This window comes from Festucalex cinctus, chromosome 14, assembly GCF_051991245.1.
Source record: "Festucalex cinctus isolate MCC-2025b chromosome 14, RoL_Fcin_1.0, whole genome shotgun sequence".
NCBI classification, from domain to species: Eukaryota; Metazoa; Chordata; class Actinopteri; order Syngnathiformes; family Syngnathidae; genus Festucalex; species Festucalex cinctus.
The window spans coordinates 12,976,285-12,997,757 of record NC_135424.1 but is presented as its reverse complement, the minus strand read 5'-3'; the positions used below and the strand labels follow the sequence as shown (position 1 = coordinate 12,997,757).

At 39.7% G+C, this 21,473-nt stretch overlaps 2 protein-coding genes across 3 annotated transcripts in view; one reads left to right on the top strand and one right to left on the bottom strand.

The window, feature by feature from the left end:
* The window catches only part of cdh23 (cadherin-related 23), a 175,308-nt gene that overhangs the window by 133,169 nt on the left and 20,666 nt on the right, over positions 1–21,473 (top strand). The window contains exons 28-36 of one of the 2 annotated variants that reach the window (XM_077495780.1): positions 2,511–2,571; positions 2,641–2,789; positions 3,125–3,260; positions 5,103–5,491; positions 5,556–5,657; positions 6,985–7,134; positions 7,298–7,426; positions 7,811–7,939; positions 8,057–8,284. In XM_077495780.1, coding sequence (XP_077351906.1) covers positions 2,511–2,571; positions 2,641–2,789; positions 3,125–3,260; positions 5,103–5,491; positions 5,556–5,657; positions 6,985–7,134; positions 7,298–7,426; positions 7,811–7,939; positions 8,057–8,284 — 1,473 coding nt within the window. Of the gene's footprint in view, positions 1–2,510; positions 2,572–2,640; positions 2,790–3,124; positions 3,261–5,102; positions 5,492–5,555; positions 5,658–6,797; positions 6,878–6,984; positions 7,135–7,297; positions 7,427–7,810; positions 7,940–8,056; positions 8,285–21,473 lie in introns of those variants that run through there. The other variant, XM_077495781.1, reaches the window with a different exon arrangement.
* On the bottom strand, positions 8,733–21,149 carry vsir (V-set immunoregulatory receptor). Its single transcript, XM_077496217.1, has 7 exons — positions 20,925–21,149; positions 14,665–15,078; positions 13,248–13,298; positions 13,042–13,152; positions 12,533–12,560; positions 12,052–12,221; positions 8,733–10,288 (listed from the first exon to the last, which is right to left on the bottom strand). The coding sequence occupies exons 1-7, from the start codon at positions 20,995–20,997 to the stop codon at positions 10,251–10,253; spliced, it is 885 nt and encodes a 294-aa protein (XP_077352343.1). The 5' UTR covers positions 20,998–21,149; the 3' UTR covers positions 8,733–10,250.

The following is a 21,473-nucleotide window of genomic DNA, read 5'->3' as shown; positions in this document are numbered from 1 at the left end:
GGGTTCCCAGGTCACTGGTGTTCATGTTGTAGTTGACCTGGTTAAAAAAATAAATAAATACAAAAAATAGCACAGTGAGATTTTCAACTGCCGTGTTAAAATATGTCACAATATTTCAAGTGTCAGCTCTCTATATGCAATGTTTTGCCTCACCAGTTACGGTGAACCAAGCTGAGTTGGTTTATTTGTATGCGTGTTTTGATTTGATTGGGATCATACACTCAAGGGCTTTTCTCCATATGCAGACACATGCACAAATAAACGATTAAAGCTTGCAAAGATATGCAGATTTGGCAAGGGTTTGGCATTTACAGTAATTATGTTACTATTAAATCAAGGTTAGAAAACAGCCATTGTTTGACATGAGTTCCTCAGTGCAAAACAAATTGGGTTTATTAAAAAGGCCCTTGTAAAATGCAAGGCGTCCACCTCTTCTAAACATAGGTCTCCAATTATCCCCCTTTCTTTCTCCGCGCCCCCATCTTCAGCATTGTAACATTTGTAAATGTCATCATCCTTAATGCAGCGCAGACAAAGCGTAGCTTATCGGTTTAACGGAAACACAGTGGGATGTGAAATTATTTTCCAGACTAAATGCCAGGAAAGCTGCACGATAGGCCAGTGGAGCAAGAGGCTTGTTAAAGAGTCCCTTCATTAGTCTGTGACTTAAATGCATGCAGACACAACTATACAAAGTTGTTGACATAATCCGTATCGGAGTTTTCACTCACTTTTAGTACAATGTTACAGTTTCACCAACTGAGTAATTGATTATTTTTTTCTTTTCAATAGTGTATTTGCTTCAGAAGGTGGTAATTTTAAAACCTCTGAATTGCCCTTTTGGTTATCTATCTATCTATCTATCTATCTATCTATCTATCTATCTATCTATCTATCCTGTCTGTGGTAACGCTCATAAAATTTATATTGTACATGTGTAAAAGTGTAACATTTTCTTTTTTAAACATACAGTAATTATATGCAGCATATTCAAACAAAACATTTAAAAGTATATACAGTTAGTATTACTCACAGCCTCACTTTACTCTTTAGAACAACATCTGTCTAGCTAGCAAGCTCGCTAGCTAGTTAGCTATCTATTGTCTGTACGTCTGTCTGAGTGGTCATGTAAATATATTTTACTTGTGTGAAAATGTAACGTTTCTTTTTTTTTTTTTTAGACATACAGTAATTACATACAGTAGATTCAAACAAAACATTTTTTTTTTTTTAAATGCAGTACTGGCAGCCTTTGCTCTTTAGAATACCACCTGTCTAGCTAGCTCGTTAGGTAGCTACAGTATCTTTGTATGTCTGTCTGTGTGAGTGCTCAGAGTGTAAAAATGTAACTTTTTTTTTTAAACATAAAGTAATTATACATAGTATATTCATACACAGAAAATTAAAAAATATATATACTACTCACAGCCCCAATTTACTGTTTAGAACAGCACCAATTCCTGTAACTGAGGTCAGATCTGTTCCTTGGCTCCACGCACTTGTTTTTCCCTACTAAAATTGTTCCTTTCCCAGAGACGAGAGGGGAAATACTGGGGGGTGCGAAGAGGGGAGCAGTGAAAGAACGGGGTGAAACGTGGGTAATGGCGTCAGAGAGTAAACATCTCACTTTTGTTTCTTTCCCAGCAGAGCGAGTACTCTACCTCCAGCTGAGCCATAGTGAGACTTCAGTGGTTAACCACTGTTTGCGCACATGCAACACGTGCCTTTACACTTGCAACATCTGGCTCGTCAATATACTTACGTTTATGCACCCCCTTTTATGGCGTAAGTGGTGCAGTCCACTGTGTAGTAACCTATTCATCACTCACCAAGCTGACCCCCCAGACTCTTTTTTTTTTTTTTCCTCCCTTCTACCCCTCCCTTCTCCTTCTCTTCTCTACTTCTCTTTATAAAGCTAATGAGACTGGAGTTGGGCCCCTCTTTTAGTGAGAGAGAGCAAAGAAGGACAGAGAGAGGGAGGGAGGCGGAGAGCGAGATGGTGTGTGTGTGCGTGCCACACATGCATACCTGAGCAAATATGCTTGACTGTGTGTCGTAATGCAATTTAAAATGCACTTTGTGAGCACCGCTGTGGGTTTTGACACATCCACAGAGGAGCACAGTGAGCCATGAAGTCGGCCTCATCCAGTGCCAGCAGATCTCTAGATTCAGAAGTCAGTCTCATGACATGGTCCATTCAAGCGTGCGCCACTTTTTATCAGCGTATGCTCCACGGAGCCATGCTGTCTGTGCTCGGCTTCTTGCTGCTTCTGGACGTCTGCCTGCGACACAGAGAGTGAGAGATGCTTTCCCCATGCCGAGCTGTGTGGGCTTGTTACTGCTTGTTGTTGTGGTAACAAGACACTGGGTTCTACACACAAGATGTCAACAGTTTTCCAAAACATACAACATATATACGCTAACTTACATGACATTTACAGAAATATGCGGATACATTTGGATTAGCCCCTAAATTTGTCTATATTTTATTTTCATGTATGCTTGTTTAGGTACAAACTACGGATGCAGATCAAGGGGAGAACGGCCTCGTCCTCTATAGAATTATCACTGGTATGAATGTTACTGCGTTCCTTCCATGTGGCTTTCAGGTATCTTCCCTTATAATGTGTTTTCATACAGGTAACAGTCACAAACTGTTCAGCATTGACAAGCAAACAGGGCTGCTGACCAGAGGCCTCCGTGCGTTGGACAGAGAGACAAGCAGCTCTCACTTGTTAGAAGTGGAAGCCTACAACAGTGACGAGGGGAGCATGAGGAACAATGTGAGGGTGAGTAGACGAAAAGGGTGTCTTTCTGACTTATAGAAAAAGTGAGAAAGAAAGTTTTAGTTAGTCACAATTTTTTTTTAACAAATACAGGGGGGGAAATGAATCACTCAGTTGTAAAACAAACACATGCATCATATTAATCGATTTGGTCAGCAGTTAAATACTGAGTGCTCACACCTTGCTCACATAAGAGATGTCAGTTAAAACAAAAGAGAAATTTCTAACAAAAAAAAATCTTCAAGGTGGAAAAACATCATCAAACATTCCAAAAGTTGTTTTTAATATAGGGCGTGGAGATTTTTGAAGGTGACTTTTATTTGCCTAAACTCATACAGGTGATAGTATATGTGGAAGATACCAACGACGAGGTGCCAGTGTTTACCCAGCAACAATACAACCGTCTTGGCCTGAGGGAGACTGCTGGTGTTGGCACATCAGTGATAGTGGTTCGTGCCACAGACCCAGACACGGGTGAGTTCACTGAGAAGTTAGAGGAGGAACTGCATCTTATTAGTTTTATTACTTGATTTTATTTGTTTTATACTGCATATAGCTCCTGTCCTGAGGGAAGGGGTGGTGAGAATTATCATCCCCGAGGTGTTAACGCTCATCCATTTTTTTTTTCTTTTGCAATGGTGTATCTATTTTGATGTCTCCAAAGAGTTGTCTTGTTTTTTAAGATCTGATTTCCTGTTAAAAATGAAACCTATATAGAATTTATTTTGACATTTGACACTTGAACTGTGTCACACAATGCTTCCTCTGTTCGCTTCCCATTTTCTAATGTACTGTACTGTTCTATAATGAATGTGTTGTTCCTTCGATAATGACATTTTGTGGACGGTTTTGACCCTTGAGCTACTACACTGAGGCGGCAAGTTGGCGTCAATAGTATGTGGGTGGAGCTATTTGGTGGCAGGGTTTGGTGGTAGAAAGTATTAATATCTGTGACTTTGCTGCCATTTTTTTCACATGGATGCTGTACTTTTAGATTATTTGATACTTAGCCATAATACAGTCATATTAGCTGTATATTGAAAGAACAAATTTACATTTAATCTGAATGCAAACTCTTCTAGAATGTGTCTTTAGTAAAATACATTGGACTGTTATAGTCATTGTCTATCAAAAATCATTACTTTCACACTATAGCGAGTAAAATATGTCGAATAAGTCCTTTTTTGGTCATACTATGTACAGTCATGGTTTCACAAAATTAAATTCACACATACTTTATACCAGTCTAGCCCAACAGATTCTTAATACAAGCAGGAACAAACCAAAGCAAAAACCAATTACAGTATTAGAATTATGAACAATTACGATATTTGTGTATCATTGTGGGTTTTAGGTATAATTTGAATGAATGGGCCACCAATCACAATATGCAGAATAGTGTTGGACGTCGGTGACAATTGATCATTATGATTGGCTGATAGCGAGCAAATCAGAGCATGAGATAATACACGAAAGAAAAGCAACGGATAATAAAATGGCGTTCGATACAACAAACAACAACAAAAAGCTGCTTTTTACATGACTGACTTGATCCTATTTGTATTATAAGTGTGTTGAGTAAGTTTCTGGATATGTGCACATTTTTCTTTCCTGAAACCCTGACTGGGGGTAGTATGATAAGCAATTACTTTTCAGTTTGTATTTAAAAACAAAGTACAGAAATAAATGATAACTTACTGTATTTGTGTCAGGGTTACCTGTTTGCTATCTATTAAAAACGACACAAAAAGGAGAGCAGACACTCAGTTCAGGGCTCGCGAGGAGAGAGGAGAAAACTTACTGACACAATTCACTCCTGCACTCTCTAAAGATTCCTCTCCTCACCCTCTCTATTTATTTGGTTTCCACGCGGCCACGCCCCTAGTTACATGGGTGTTCCAACCCTAAAAATGCAAATACAAGGCATACTTGGAAGCCAGTGTACTTGTTTTTCTATGTGTTGTGAATGTGAGGAGAAGATTGCTGACTACATGTGGGCCAAGTTTGCAATCATTTCTAAACAGAAAACAGGCGACCTCAGCAGACTGGCTTGAACCATTCTGCTGCGTTAGATATTGTGGTTCTTCAGCTTTTGAGTCATCTTCAAATAGCCAGGCTATGTAAATGTGAGTGGGAAGAGAGCAAAGTATTCTTCATTGCAAGCAGAAGCAGTTCTTCATTGTAGCAAATGTACAACTTATTATTTACAATTATTCCTACAATTTGCTAAAAGAAAAAAAAGAATCCCAGGAAATTGTAACTGGAAACAGATCACAAGAAATGACCACCCCCAACCACTTTTTTCTTTCTGGTCAGGTGATGGTGGAGCAGTAGCTTATGCCATTGTGTCCGGCTCGGATCACAAGTTTGAAGTGGACGAGAGCACCGGCCTGGTAACCACAGTGGACTACCTGGACTTTGAGACGAAGACCACCTATCTGATGAACATCTCAGCTACTGACCAGGCCCCACCTTTCCACCAAGGCTTCTGCACGGTTTACGTCACTTTACTTAACGAACTCGATGAGGCGGTGGCCTTCTTCTCAGCCAGTTATGAGGCGTCTCTACGTGAGAATATTGCCACAGGGACGGAGGTGGTTCAGGTGCAGGCCCAGTCTGCTGACAACTTGAACCAGCTGACTTATAGATTCGATCCTGATACGTCACCTGCGGCTCTGGCCCTCTTTAAGATCGACAGCGTCACGGTGAGAACAAAAATAAGTATGAATAAAGTATGAAAGGGTGAGATACATTATGATGATGTTTCAGGGTCGGATCACAGTTACAGGCCTGCTTGACAGAGAGAAAGGTGACATGTACACCTTGACTGTTGTCGCTGATGATGGAGGACCAAAAAAAGATTCAACTGTGGTATGATATTTGTTTATGGATTGATCTCCACTTTACTTTACTGACAAATGTGTTAATATGTAGTGTGTAGGATGTACTGCCATCTAGTTGGTGAACTAGTAATTAATTCAATTAAAAAAAAACCCACTATTAACTCATTGACTCCCAGGCATTTTCACTGAAGCAACCCCCTTCGCTCCCGGCTGTTTTACTAGATTTTGACTGATTTTGCAAGGCCCACAGAATATTGTTCTATTGCTATAAAAAAAAACATTGAACCTAACAAAAGAATGATTAGTATATTTGTATCTGTTTCCATTTTGCAGCAATTAGGATTAGAATATGGCTAAGTTTTATCATTATTCACAAACTTGTTTAAAATAGTGGGAAAAGTCTCTTATACTCTGCTCCCACCTGCTGGCTGTTTTTTTATAATAACTACCATTGCTTTAAGCGACCTCTTCAGGTCAGAAGCTGCATCAATGCCTTCTTTATGCTCTAGCCTAAAAAATAAAAATAAAAAAACAAAACATAAATACGTTTTTGGGAGTGCAGGACAAAGTATTACAAATCGTATTTATACGCTTTTGGGTTTGAATGAGTTAACTCAAATATTGCAAAAAAAAAAAAATGGTTCTATCACATGAACATACTTTTTTTTATATAATCGTAGCTCGAGCAATCGCTAATTATATTACATAGGTCAAACCACACATATGGTTGACATGTTTTTCCGCCATCTTTCTACTATGGATACCTGAAGGAGAAGAACTTCACGAATATAGTTAACCTCTGGTGGTGCTAGCAGCTAGCCAATAGGTTGACCACCGCATACCATGAGGCCTTCAGGTAGTTATCGCTGAGTCCTGTGATTCAAGCTCCTGCCACTTGTCTTCCTCTACTTAGCTTTTGCTAACATCACTTGTTAGCCACTCCAGGTAGTTCTTGTTAGCCGGTCTTGTTAGCAACTCCAGCTTGCTCGCTCACTCCAACTAATTAGTAGTAAGGCTGGTGGTAGGCTTGCGAAGTTGCTTCAAAATCATTGTATTCTATTAGTTCACCACTAGATGGCACTAAATCCTATATACTATCCCTTTAAGATCATTTTTAGTTATACTGTATTGTATAATGCTTTTGTCTATACAGTGAAAGGTTAATGAAGCCATATATAATCTATTGCTATGGAAAACTTAATGACATCCTTTTTGCATTATTTGCATCTCTTTTTGGGACAACAGAAGGTAAGATTTTGTGGTCATCTGAAGCATTAGCACATTTATGTTCAACTTAACTGTGGATTTCATCACAAGTGTCAAACAACATGGCACCCGACTTTGCCTCTTGACAGGTGTCGATCACCATACTTGATGAGAATGACAACAGTCCAGAGTTTGACATCACATCCGATACGTCAGTGGACATTCTGGAAAACACCGCCATGGGAAAGAAAGTGGCTGTCGTTCTCGGACGAGATCGAGATGCAGGACTGAATGGACTGGTAAGAGAGAGAGTGACCACAGTGTGATCCCCTTCGATCTGATTGATTGCCGTTTCATAACACGTACGGGACTGTGTGACTACTCCTACGAGCTGAGGGACATTTTCAATCGTTTGTCACTGGCCCCTTTTATTTGTCTCTCCCTTTTATTACTCCTCCTTAGGTCAACTTCACTTTAGTCGCAGGCAATATGGAAGATGTGTTTAAGATCAAGACAGTGAACCACACCTATGGGGAGGTCTATGTCAATGCTGCTCTGGATAGAGAGTCTGTGGATCGTTACCTACTCAAGGTGAGAAATGAATGCATGTGATTTATGGTATCATTTGCTGCAAAATATATTACAGTGGTACCTTGACTTTGAAACGTTGAAAACTACTACCGATACTGCAACAGTTGTGCTGGTCTTCCTCCTGTTTCATCACATGTACTTTGTAGAGTGTGCATGATTGTACAGTATAAATTATACTGCCCCCTAGAGGCCAATATGCCCATATCAGCTGGCTGGAACAGACTAATATTTTCCTTCATTTCAATAGGGAAATGAGTCAAGGTATTGTTCTTTTTTTCCCCCCATTTTCAAAGTCACCAAAGTTGACAAGACAAGCACATTGTTAGGTGTGTACAAATAAATCATGGCTCAAATTTAGGTGCATGTGTATTGTGTATGTTGCAGGTGCGCGCCACAGACAATGGGTCACCTCCCCGACACACCGACCACTCCCTCACCATCAATATCCTCGATGTCAATGACAATGCACCTATTGTTGAGAGTCCACGAGGCTACAATGTCAGCATAAGTGAGGTGGGACAGAAACACAGAGCATGCATGTCCACATTTGCACTTCTGGATTTCAAATGTTCTTTGCTTGATATTTTGTCAGCGGAAATTGGAATGGATGTTTTATGGTTTCAAATACAGAATGTCGGAGGGGGCACATCGGTGCTGCGTGTGATGGCTACGGACTGGGACACGGGTCCTAACGCCATGCTGTTTTATTACATCACGGCCGGAAACCAAGACCTGATCTTCCGCATGGACCGCATGACAGGAGAGATGGTGACACGGCCTGCCCCTCCTGATCGAGAGCGTCAGCAGGAGTACAAACTCATTGTGACTGTGGAGGACGATGGCACGCCTCCTCTGTCGGTAAGGATCATAAATACACAAATGAAGTGGCATCTTAATGTTGGACTGCAGTCAACATCAATTAATGCATTGAATACATATGAAAAAACAAGGGCGACAGATGCAGCATAAAAGATACAATTACAATTTAGATCACATTTACTTCATAGAAAACGACTTTGTAAATTGAGAAGTTGTTGACAGCACAGGAAACACCTTGACAAAGAAAGCCACAAGGCCTGTTTTCAAAAAGGGGAAGACAAAATGTTGCTTTTCCAGCTCAAAATTGTCTGCAATATTGAAGAACATTGTGCTGACTTTTTTTTTTCCTGTTACGTGATGTCTGACCATGTATGCAGTCGATTACTTTTAATCAGTGTGTCAAATGGTGACGCTCCAGACTTAAGTCACCTCAATGATAACCATTTGTAGCATTTTCTTAATCCAAGTAAATTAAAGAGACAGAAAGTTAAGGTGGAACAGCTCCATATTTTTATTATTTAAGCTTTAATCTGCATGATTTCGACAATATACAGAACAAACCATGTTGTCACTCACACTAAGGCAAATTTGCATAAAATGTTCTTTGGTACATAAATTTTCAAGAAAATAAAACACACAATATATACATAATACCCTGTTGTAGGAACTTGCAGCAAAATTTCCACGGAGCACTTGCTGTACACTCAAAGGGAGAAACCAACTTTTTCTCACAGTCACAAAAGCTACATTTTCTCTCTGCTGTCACTTAACCACACTTAAATCCGATAGTCACGCTATTTTCAAACAACTCAATGCTCAAATTCCAAGATAAAAAATAAAATAAAATGAAAATGAATCCACCACCTCAGACAAACTGTACAAAGACAGCAGTGATTAAATGTGTTATATTAATTATTAATAAAGTTTGGGCGAGTTATCAAAGTAACTATACATGATTGTTCATAAAATGCTTTAAGATAGGATGAGATGGCTGAAATTAATGTTGTATCGGAATGTGGAATATGAATTTGGAGCAGAGCTGGAAGTTCACCGATGTAGCACAGTGAAAAGAAACTAGGACCACTGAGGAAGGATGCAAAACTTGAGGAGTGAGGACGTCGTGTTTTTTTGTTTTTTACTTTTACATCTTCAGATCAGCTCACCACCTGATCAGGAGCAAAGGAAACCAAAACTGTACATGTTTTGCTATTACTCATCAGATAAATACCGGTAGAGCGGATTGACTAAGTGTAATCTTGATCTTTGCATGGTCCAATAAGTGAACATTATTTTCAAGTATATCAATTTAGAAATCACGCTAATGTGATTTTTTTTTTTCCCATCTGAGAAAAAATAGCTTGTGATGTTTATACTTGTACATGCATGTTGGTGTAGCTGTTAAAACAACTAACTTTGATGCATCTGGTGTGGGATCAGTTCTCACAAATGCTTCATTCTCAATCACCCGCAATCGACAATCATGTCGCCTGCGTCTTTCCCAAAATCAACTGGGATAGGTTCCCTGCAGAGGACTGTCAATGTCCTTGTTGGGCCAAACTTTTAAATGAGAGCCTGGCTCGTAAACTAAAAATAAAAAGAATAAAAAAATAAAATAAACCCAAACACCTAACAAAACATTTTGAGTCACTTTAAGTCCTTCTAACACAAACTTGCCCAAAGCCACAACACTCCAGTCTCAAACAGTAGATCCCACCAACAGCCGTGTTTTGGTGGGGTACGCCCGCAACATACCCCCCGACCCTGCCACAACACGAGTTCACAAACACAGCTTCCTCCTAGCCTCCAGGAGAGTTTGAAATCAAAATGCAGTCAGCCTGTTGCCTCCTACCCGACCAAAAACAGTGCACGGACGACATTCCCAGCAGAGGTAATTGTGAGACAGACCGAGGGAAACGTTGCTCTGAGGGCGCAGAGGAGAAAACGAAAAAGTCGCAAAGCTGTTTCCAGGTCAGCAGCTAGAGCGAGGAGGGAGTCTCATCCCTCTTTAAAGCAGGAGGATGTCTGGAGACTCAGGGATGGTGTCTGTAATAGAGAGGGGAAAAAGTCAGTAAGAGCAGAGTCTGCTGCTCACAGGTCATCATCACAGGCTTACGGTGGATTTTAAGGAACACAATTCAAGCTTAGTCTGAAAAGTACTGACATACAACATAACTGACATAACTTCTTTTAAATTCTGCCGAAAGAAACTAAGATGTGACTTGTCTCGGCATACTGGATTATTTCCCATTCAAATGGCATATTTTTGTTGTTGTTTATTATTATTTAGGGGTGTCAAAATGAGTGTGTTAATTTTGAGTTAATTTAAAGTTCCTTTAACTTCACAATTTTTTTTGAATGTGTGGTTCATGACCACCCTTTACTTGGAAAGCCTGTACTGGGTGAATTCTAGTCGCAATGCAGCAGACACATCCACGGCAAAATTTAGCAGTAATAAATTTACGGTAATAATAATGCATATATTTGTGGAAACTGGTGTCAAGTTGTATTTTACAATTTTAAAAATGTGCAGAAAGTTATTTCATGTTAAACATTAGATAGCGCTTAGTATGAAAAGAAAAATGTACTGAGCTGTCACCGTCTTACAAATGCAATTATGCCATCTAGTGGCAGAAAAATTACCACAACACAAATCCATATCACACATTTTTTTACAGTATAACTTTTTAATTTATTAATTATTGTGAAATTATTTAGAAGTTACCTTCATTAATATTTTTTTCAGTGCATGGACAATAGTTTAAACTTGTTTTAAAATCCCATCACAACTATTACAAATGCATCTGCCATTTTCGATACTAAAATGGGAATAACACTGTTGGTGGGACAGACGAAACAAATGGTACTATTTTGTTCTACCGGCTACTGCTCGATATCTTTATAAATATCCATTTTTTATCTTGAAACCCTTTAAAACACCTCAAAAAAGTCTGACTTGCAACATGTTCACAGTAAGAGGAACCAGCTGCTTGGTAGGTTCCTCTCAGTTTAAGGTCAGCAGGCCGAAAAAGATGAAGAAGAAAGCTGAAGTGTGGCTTTTATTCACACTAGACAAAATATACCGTGACATGAAATTGAGTTGTGCAGTTTGCATTACATTATGTAAACAGCTGAAGAATATGACTTGTCAACAAATGTTTGTTATATGACTGTTAGCGTTTTTTTTTTTGTTTTTTTTTAATCAGATAAGAGAATGAGTGGATCTGTGCTATTGTAGATCATAGAGGAAAAAGGTAATTAATAATAAGACTGCTGAGTAGGAAAATGAGGTTTTAAAAAGCGAAAGACTGAAGTTCTCAGCTATGTGGGGGGAGAACGACTGAACTTCTTAGTCACATCTGTCGCAAGCCATCTCATTTGAGTGTGAACACGCAATTTTACACAAGCATCCGCCAACACTTCCAGCAAATGTGGGGACATTTCAACACTCTCACGCCACGGTTACACTTCTATTGCGTCAAGTCTTTTATCATTATAATTTTGAAACACATATTTCAGGTCTTCCCTTTGTACTTCTGCTATAGGAATTGCGCCCAAGAGCAGAAGAACTTCACAAGAAATACACTCATTTGAATGTGTACTGTACTGTACTGATCTAGTCTTAATTCTGATTAGATGTCAGATGGCAAGGCATGCATGCATCCCATTTTTGCCTTGAACCTCGGACCCTCCAAAACAAAAGCATTACAGACTTAAGCTTTTGTTTCTGTTTCCCAGCCTGAACTTCGGTCTGTTGTTTAGCCCGGATATAACTATATGGAGTATAAATATAAATGTCAGTGTCTTACCTTCTATTGGGAAGAAAACATCCCCATGTGCAGAAGGAGTCATGGGGGTTCCTGGTTCAGATAACAGATGGTGGCCTGTCCCCGAGGACTGCCTTGTCATAATTTGAGCAACGGTCTTCACTCGCGGCGATTCCCTAAGAAACACTGGGTTCTCATGGCCCTGAGCTTCACTGAAGACACACAAGAAAGAAAAGTAACCCGTTTACAGTATGAAGGAATTTAGCTTTTTCATGTTTCTTACAAAACAAAATTACTTTAGTAGGTCTTAGTTAGACAGTGAGTAAATAGTGAAACAAAATCCAGTTAAACTGTGTTTATCTAATCTTCTTTATTGTTGTCCCAAAAGATCTACAGATGGACTAAATGTGGCAATGCTTTGTGCATTTAAAAACAATCCACGTGGAAGATATTTAAAAGACCAGATGTGTTATGAAAGGCATCCTGTAAGAACAGCTGCCTAACAGACTGTGGGAAAACATACCTGTCCATCCTCACCAGCTCTTGTGCACCTGGGACAGAGGAAATAGGAAATAGGTTATTGTGAATAAAGCAAAACAAAGCAGAACGGCACATCGAGTGTGCAAACGAGTTTCCCAAGGTGTGCAGTCGATTCAACTCTCAAACAGGATATGTGTTTTCAGACAAAACGCAGCGAGAAAAATATTGAGGGCAATTCATGTTTGATGTGGAACTGTTTGAGCTTCACTCGGCCTCATTTGCCTGGAGTTGGACCTTCTTTCCAATTCTTTTAATAGTAAAATGTCAAATATGTATGCTGTAAGCGGTTGCACACTAACACCACTGCAGTGCAAACTGACCACAATAACAAACACATATTGCTAATTTAACATCTCTCTCACGTTGTCATTAAAAACTAAACACTACATTTGTGAAGAATTCATTTTGATACAGCTCTTCCACCAAATCCCATTATATTGTGCAGGTGTACCTAATGAAATGTCCTGTTAGTGTAGCTTATCTCATACATACGTTTGTTGGAATGGTTGTTCTGCCTATGTCTGTAGACAAGTAGCAGAATGACGGGCAGCGAAAGTAGAGCCAAGATGCAGGCTGCTATGGCCAAGGCCACTGGCACAGCCCCTGAAGATGGAGCAAAGATAGTTTCAGTTGCAGTAAATGATAGATAAACACAATAATTAACAAGTTATGTAGTGGGCTTAGAGATGATGGCAAACCTCCAGGTAGTGACGGATTGATGACAGAACATTCTTGAGATCCATTTCTTCCTATAAAAGGACAATATGATTTTCAGATAAATATATAAAAATAAATAAAGTGAAAAGAATTGAACAATGGGAGTATTATCAGTACATTTTGCTATAATCGGTACTCTGCTGAAATTAAATTAACGTGCAAAAAAAAAAAATCATTCTCATAATAATCGCAATTCTTATTTACTGAATCGATATAAAATGTCCCACAATCAATTTTATTTAATTATTTTATCCTGTCTTTCCCTTGTTTTTGTAACCTTGCTCTGCAAGATGAATTCTCGTGGTATTTGTGAATTCACAAACTCCCGAGAATACATCTTGTACCGAGCCCGTTGATTTCCACTGACCAATCACAGAGCGACATTGTGTTAGGGGGCGGGATATGCAGCTGTGACAAAACCAGGAAGCTCCCACACCGTGGGAAACAAACTAATCTAACATGGACAAATGGACGCTGCGAGGAATTCTGTTTTTGCAGAATTACTCATCGTTTGCTTGTTGAATGTTGAACAGCGGCGCTTGGTGCATTTTTATCTGGTAAAGATGTGTGTGCTATCTCCCTGCATGAAATTATATTGTGAACTACTGAACTATATGAAATGCTCATGAAATAAGCTAAAAACAATAAATAAAGCAAAATTGTGAGAAGGTAAGTTTGATGGAGGTCAAAATTAGTTTCAGGATCAAAACAAAAGACAATTTATCACTGTGCGCCATTTTGGTTGTTTACTTTCGCCTCGAACGCTTTCAGGTCTGAACTGGGAAAAACCATCTTGGATGTATCCGACTTCCGACCATCCTTAAATGGAGCATATGCACTGATCTGCATACTACTGGATAGACGATAGGCCAAGACTTTTGAAGCCGCGAGGTCGCCATATTACTACTCCCAAGAAACATTTCTCAGCATACGATCCTATACATTTACAGTCTGGCAATCTGGAAATCAGAGAACATTTGAGACAGTACTTAATAAAACGTCATGATTTATGATGCTTTAAATTTGTTAAACATAAACTGCCCTATAGTAAGAGCCTGTGAGCTGTATATGGATACGTAAAGTTCATACAGTAGTGTGCTTGCGAGATAGGAGGAGTAAGATGGCCGCCCTGTGGCTTCAACGGCTTGCACAGGCGTGAATGGGCTATTGGCTGTCCAGCAATATATACAGATCAATGGTGCTATGAGCTCGGACTAACATACTGCACTGTGTTGAGTTATGCAAATAAATACATGTAAGCAAGTCACTGCTTTACTCTTCCAGTCTGTATGGTCAGTGAGAACGGAACAGGGTGAAACAGATCCCAGCATTGGACTTTTTTTTGAGGGACTGTTGACATTATGTTCACACTTGGCATCCAGGCAATGTCTTACTTACGTGGTGTCACATGGAGTATAACATGACTGTGGGAACTCTGCACAAGGGTAGCGTGTTTATGATCTTGCTTAAAGTCCAGGACCATACAGCAGTATCGCCCCTGGTCAGCGATAGTCACGTTCTGCAGAACCATCCAGAGGTTGTTCTTCGAATATCCAAATTTGAACCCCGGTGGCAAGCTGTGGTTTCCGTGGGGATGACCGTACGTCACGTGACGCGGGCCTAACCGTCCCGTGCAGTGTTGGTCGCTATGTGGCGTGTAAAGCCAGGCGTGTTTTAAGACGTCAGAGGGGGCCAAGGGGACCCCAGTCTGAGCACAGTCGGGTGCGAAAGTTGCGCCTTCCGGACAGGTCCAATAAAGGTGAGGGGTGGAAATGCTCAGTTTGGAAGGGGAATTGGACGTCTTCCCGGTAGCTGCAAAGAAGAAAAACATGAAATACATTATTTAATACATCATAAGCCACAAGCGTTAGACCTTTCAGATGATCCTTATGGGGTATATGCCATGGAAGAGGTGGGACTGTTTTTGCACATGAACTTTGATTCCGGTTATGGTTCGCGACGTGTGGGCTGCGTCCCAATACATGTGCTTCCGACTTTGTGCCCCTCGGTTGCGCGTTCCCGTTGACGGGTGCGAATCTGTAGTGTGTCTGTCAGTTGTCCGAAGCACGTCAGAGAGCTGAGACGCCCTGCGCGCTCCCGCAAAATCGACGCGAGGGGTCGCAACACGGAACCGGAATCAAAGCTCATGTGCAAAAACACGGAAGTCGGAAGTCCCGCCTCTTCCGTGGTATATACCCCATTTTTATATTAAATGGGCTTGATTACTCTTCAAGTATGGTTCTTGTTAGAATGAAATTTTAAATTATTATAAAGAACTGTTGACATGATCACATGCCTGAGAGCCTCAATTCAAGAGCACAATTCCCCAGTGACATGCAAACTATTAGGTTCATGTTAGTGATATTTACTTTTCATGGATTTACACAGAACATGAAAATAAATACATCAAAAGATTTTCCATTAAAGAAAGCAACGCCACGTAAGGATTGGTCCCATCAGTTAAAACACAAACATCTACCATGTCAACACCATTCCAACTAGCAATCCCTTGGGCATTACAGTTCGTATTAAGTACAACATCCCATGCCCTATTTCAGTCAGTGCATAACAAACTTCCTGGTTTTTGTGAGTATTTGGTCTGAGCGGTATGCTTCCTCTTTTGTATACTCGTATTTGGAGCACTTTAAATTTGCAAAACATCTGGAGGATTCATGTTGCCAGGTCATCAAAACAAATTCATACACACTTTGATTTTAAATAATTGCTGTAAAACTGAGTTTAATCAAGTATGCTTTAGTAAGACTGAAGCACAGCTTTTAAAAATAGTTGACAAATAAATCTCCAATTAACTGATACAAAGGGAATTATTAAATTGACTAATAATGTCTGAATGTGAGTGACACATGTGACTCAAACTCCCGGAAACTCTCTGGTTGGGTTTGGCCTAAATGTAGGTGTCATCTATACACAGGCTGCGGTTTTAAGGGCATAGCTCAAGCAGACGCTGACTGGTATCATTTAGTTTGTCCTCACACCCGAGGCATGACTCTGGTATTGAGGGTATGCACGAGAATGAGTTGTTCTTTTCCTTGTGGTTCTTACAAAAATTGTGTTTTACATCTGGCAGTGCTAGTGGTTGGCCTCCGGCGGTGTTGACGAGACAAAACTGTTATCCAAAGCAGGCATTTCTTTACTGCCAGTTGTGTTCCATGTGGAATGTGTCTGTCATATGTGGTTATAGTAAGGGTAAATCTCAAGAGAAATAAAGAGTTTGACTCAAATTCACCTCCCCTTTGGTCTTCAAAACAGTGGTATGTGTGTGTGTGTGTGTGGTTTATGCGTATTTTCTTTTTCTAAACACATGGCTATTTTATTTTTGACTGAAATAAAGCTTGGGCGGGATCGAATTCTGGTCTCCCCTAAAACCACCGCTGACGACGGCAGTGTGGTAAACAGTCAGCGTAGTGAAAAAGCAGACTGAGATTGTTGTGTTTCGATAAGTCTAGTACATTCCGGAAACCAAAAACACACAAGATTTTTCTTTATACCGTAGCAACAGTTTTCACCACATCCTGTTCTTCACTGCAGCACAGGAGTCTTCACATATAGCTCTAATTTATCTTTATTTATTGTTACTTTAGTTATTTGACATCGGTTCACGTAACACACCGTGATTTGTAATGACTGCGTTAACTCGAACAACAAACACAAATTTGAGTAATAACGTCTGGTGTGTTGCTGACGCTGTTTAGATCGTATGCTCACAAACGATTACCTCAAATGTTTCAGAATCCAGAATTTTGAACTTAACACAAATTTCGACTGCATGTAATGTTTTTGGAAAATCCGCTCCAGCCCAACTGGCAAACCATGGCCAGAAAGAAATTGTTCTATACAACTATCCATGCATGAAAATGAATTTTGGTTGTCTAACCTCTTTATAATATCTGACTCGGAAAAGGTTCTTCTATTTGCTGATTACATATTTCTGTTTTCAGTTACTTGGAATGATCTCGGTGCTTGGGTCTGGGGTAAAAAACAAAAACAAAAAAACACTTCTTTCAGCAATACCATATTGATAACTGATCATTTTGCTCACAACTTTCACTTTCAGTTTTCTCTAATGTAGCATAACTATGTGCTATATGCGTATTTAGTATGCGTTATTGCAGGGGTGCTATGGAGATTTTAGATATGGGTGTGTCAGGATTTGAGGAGTGGACATCCTTCCTGAATTCCTCCTTCCTCCGCCTGGCTCCTTGTTACTAACAACTATCTCACATACTGTAGAAATACAGCTGCTGGTTTACATGTCAAACAGGTTGCACGCAAACCCACACTCAAATCTAAGGTGATACTGCAGGTGTTTTGCATCTGCTGTCATTCTTGAGCACAACGCAACTTGTTGTAACCGCTGGACTAGAAAAAAAGGCAGCATATTGAAAAAAAAATGTGGGTGAGGAAGCATACAATTGGTATTTTTTTCCATCTTGATAAAGTAAGTAGGTTTTTTCATTAGTTGCAACTCTAGCACTGTTTTAATAAGCTATATTATATTCGTATGTGATATGTTTATATGTGGACCTGTGGTACAACGGTGAACTCTGCACCGTCCATTGTGTGCTGGAGGCAATAGGAAGACCATGCAGGGTTGATTCAAGTGAATCTTGCCCCCATGGCTGTTCCTGCCACTGTGGAGGGACAATAGCAGGGGAAGCCCTTGTCCACTCTGGTTTCACACCCACCCCGCCTTCCTTTTTGGCATCTCTTCCATGCTTTCGTTAGTAGATCATGAAAATTGTTTTCTTATTAATACAAATATATACTGTAATAACTGTTCTAAGCTTTGAGATGATTGAAAGGTCAAACTTTGGAGTCATTATCATCACCATCATACGTTCAACTGAAATATCACCACAACCCATTTGTCATTTAATGTCATACTGTAGGTGTGGTGGGCGGGGGTTTTCCCAAGTATCAATCAAACTGGGGTTAGGAGTAGGTTGGACTTTTTTTTTTTTAACCTTCTCATCGTTATAATCTTAGTTTCCCCTGCCTGGTCTCATGACACTGATAGTCACTCAGAGTGCAGAAACAGCCCTCCTTTTGTCAAGTGGCTACATGCCACCTGTTTAAGACACATTGCCTGGGACCGCTTTCTTTTTGACAACAAAGCCTCTGGAAACACTCACATTTATTTCTACGTGAACCTCCAAGGTTACTTTGGACACCGGTGGTGTGCTTATTTTAGCTTGCTACAACAGAAGTGACCAACTGGTAGATCTGGTATCATATGACGCATGCGACTTCACTACCTGTGTTTGCTCAAGGGCTCCCCAGCCACACACCCTTTTTCACACCTCCTACAAATGCAAATGATTTAGAGACTATTAAGGGTTAATGAAACCAGCAGGAGTAACCCAGAATATCCCTTCAACACACAGTTTCAGCGGAAGATTCAGGTGGAAACAAAAACAAAGACAAAGCAAAGAAAGTATTTTTTTATGGCTCAGAATGCTACAAATGTAAGTGGTAGGTCTGCCAATACTATCCCGGATTCAATTAACCTGGCTTGCAGGATTTGTAACTATACGAAAGCATAGGTTTCGATACTCTGTTTTCGATTAATCTAGGAAACTGATTTAAATCATTTCTTAATTCCCATCCCCTTTATTGCTTAAACACGACTTTACAAATTGTAGTAGGTGGTGGAAATTAAGCTATCTAGTTGACGCGGGGCCTGATGCTAGCGGTGCTGTGTTGTACACAATTTAGTACAAATTTCATAAATAAATCCAATGAAATCAACACAATCTTGTTAAAAACAACAACAACAACAGTGGTTCCATGTTTAATAGTCACCCTCCTCTGCTGTTTGGGTACTATTGAGGAAAGCTCGGCGCTGCTTGCATCACACCAGCAAGCTCGCTAGCAACAAACTTAGGCTCGCTAGCTAGTGCGGCTAAACATGTTGTGGAGTAACTCCTAAGTCATTAATCATGATAAGTCTGAGTTAAACATTGCCTTTTAAACCAATTAATCAAATATAAAATATTTTTTGATTATTTGATGATTGATTAGTTGCTGCTTAATTAACTTAAATTAACTTTGTCTCTTCCGTTTGGTGTACAGTTTAGTGTACATTGCTGTTGTTACTGAAGCAGTCAAGGTTCTATCATTGGTGTTCAATGTTACATCCTTGACAAGTTGACACTAATGAAAATAACCAGATAGAGACTTTCCAGCAAAGTGGAAGCCAGTTCTGTGGTGTTCACGTCAGACCTTTAACAAATATTATAATCTAAAAATGACAACAAACTTAGGGCGTCTTCTCACTACTCACATCCTGCCTTACTAGGGAGAAAAACTCCCTGAGGCCACATCCTGTTGATGAGACTGACCCAGGAAACCATTTTCAATCACTGCCCCCTAATATTGACTCATTAGTGCACAGGATCAATGCATTACATGTGCTGTGCTAAACAGGAGGGAGGGGGGAATGGACAAGATTAAGGTTGCATGGTTAGTTACATCCTGTCTGTGTGGCGCTCATTTACCATTTTTGATTGCCACCATGCAGTGCAGGGAGCAAAGTGTTTATCTCGATGTGGAGACACCGATTATTGTTTGTCTCGGGCCATGGTTTGTAGAGGGGCCATTACTGACAGTTAGACAAACAGCTGTTTGGGCTTAAAGGAAGGAAAACCTCCTGACAAATAAGACATAACAGAGTTGTGAGCAGGGGGAGGAGGGCACCCTGGAGACACTTTCTAAATTAGTCTCAACAGTATGTATAAATAATTACCATTTACCATCTTCTCATATCTACTCTAAATCATAACATTTAAATAATATGCTCAAGTTTATGTTAATAAAATAATGGTTATGGCACAAGTGGTCAGGCAGGTTTCAGCAGTCTTCGCTTTAAGGCAACAGCTGTCCCTTCTCTCTGTTAAGTCAGCTGCCTAAACTTGCAATGACAAAGTCCTTGACACTTTTCATTACAGGTTTTAGGCCAACACAATGGCAAGTCATTTCAGTCAGCATGAAGATTACTACTGTGCACTTTGCAGTGATATTTGCGTAAATTTTTTAGGATGTGTCATGCAAAAAGTGTACGCTTCATTGTGCAGTTAGACTCCATTCACAAAGATGCATTTGCCATGTTTACAAATTTAAAAGGGAGATGAATAAAAAGTGCATATTTATTTTCATCCGTATTGGTTTGAAATGTGTTTACTGAGCTACATTTCTTGATTTGAAAATTTGGCCCAACTAACTCAGTAATTGATAACCCTGATTTAGAATATTGATTCCGTGAAAACCTAATTTGCTTGTCCTATAATATTGACCAGGACCTTTTAAAAGAAAAAAATATCTTAATTAACGGTCAGTCACAATTTAAGGTATAAAAACAACTAAACAAGTATGAATAGGCATATTGACATTATAGTATGGTAAACTTTAATGTATGTTGTACACATCTGACCAAGTTAAGTTCATTGATTCTAACCTCGCTCTCCATCCTCACGCTGGCACGCTCATTATGCTTACTAAAAACACGCACAAAAGCGTTAATGTGGTTAAATATAATGTCAAAGTCGATATCGTTCTCGTAAAAGTTGGCTATTACAAAGGGCAAAATGTCAACAAGCTGCCACACGCCCGCTCAGTCACACATGCAGTCATCAACTCACCTCCACTTGTGGACAGCACAAACCAGCAGCACCAAAACAACATCGTCTCACTCCTAAGTAATCCGGACTCCATGCTTGTCTGGACCTTGTGTCATAAAGTTCCTACTCGCAAACTATTTGGATGTGGATTTTACTGGAGTAAAAACTGAGTTTCACTCAAATTAGCATAAGAGGATTGACTGATCCTTGTTGCTCCAACTCCTGCGCGTGTCGCTTTTGAGGTCGATAAAGTTTGGACCGCTCACAAGTCACGTGACGTGGTGCAGCGGTTTTGTAGGCACCGCCCACCCCACCCATTCGCTGGCACCGTGAGGAAGCGAACCCAACTTTTTTTTTTTTTTTTTTTTTTTTTTTACCCTAAAATATTTGATTTGATTTGATAATTTCGAACATGCATTAAAAAAAAATAATAATAAAATAATTAAAATAAAATTGGGATTCCAAAACTTGTAAACAGCAAAAAAATAATTATATAAAAAGCAATTGAGGCAAACAAGAAGCAAATCTTAACATCATATTAAGTACCAAAGGTTTTTTGTTTTTTTTGAT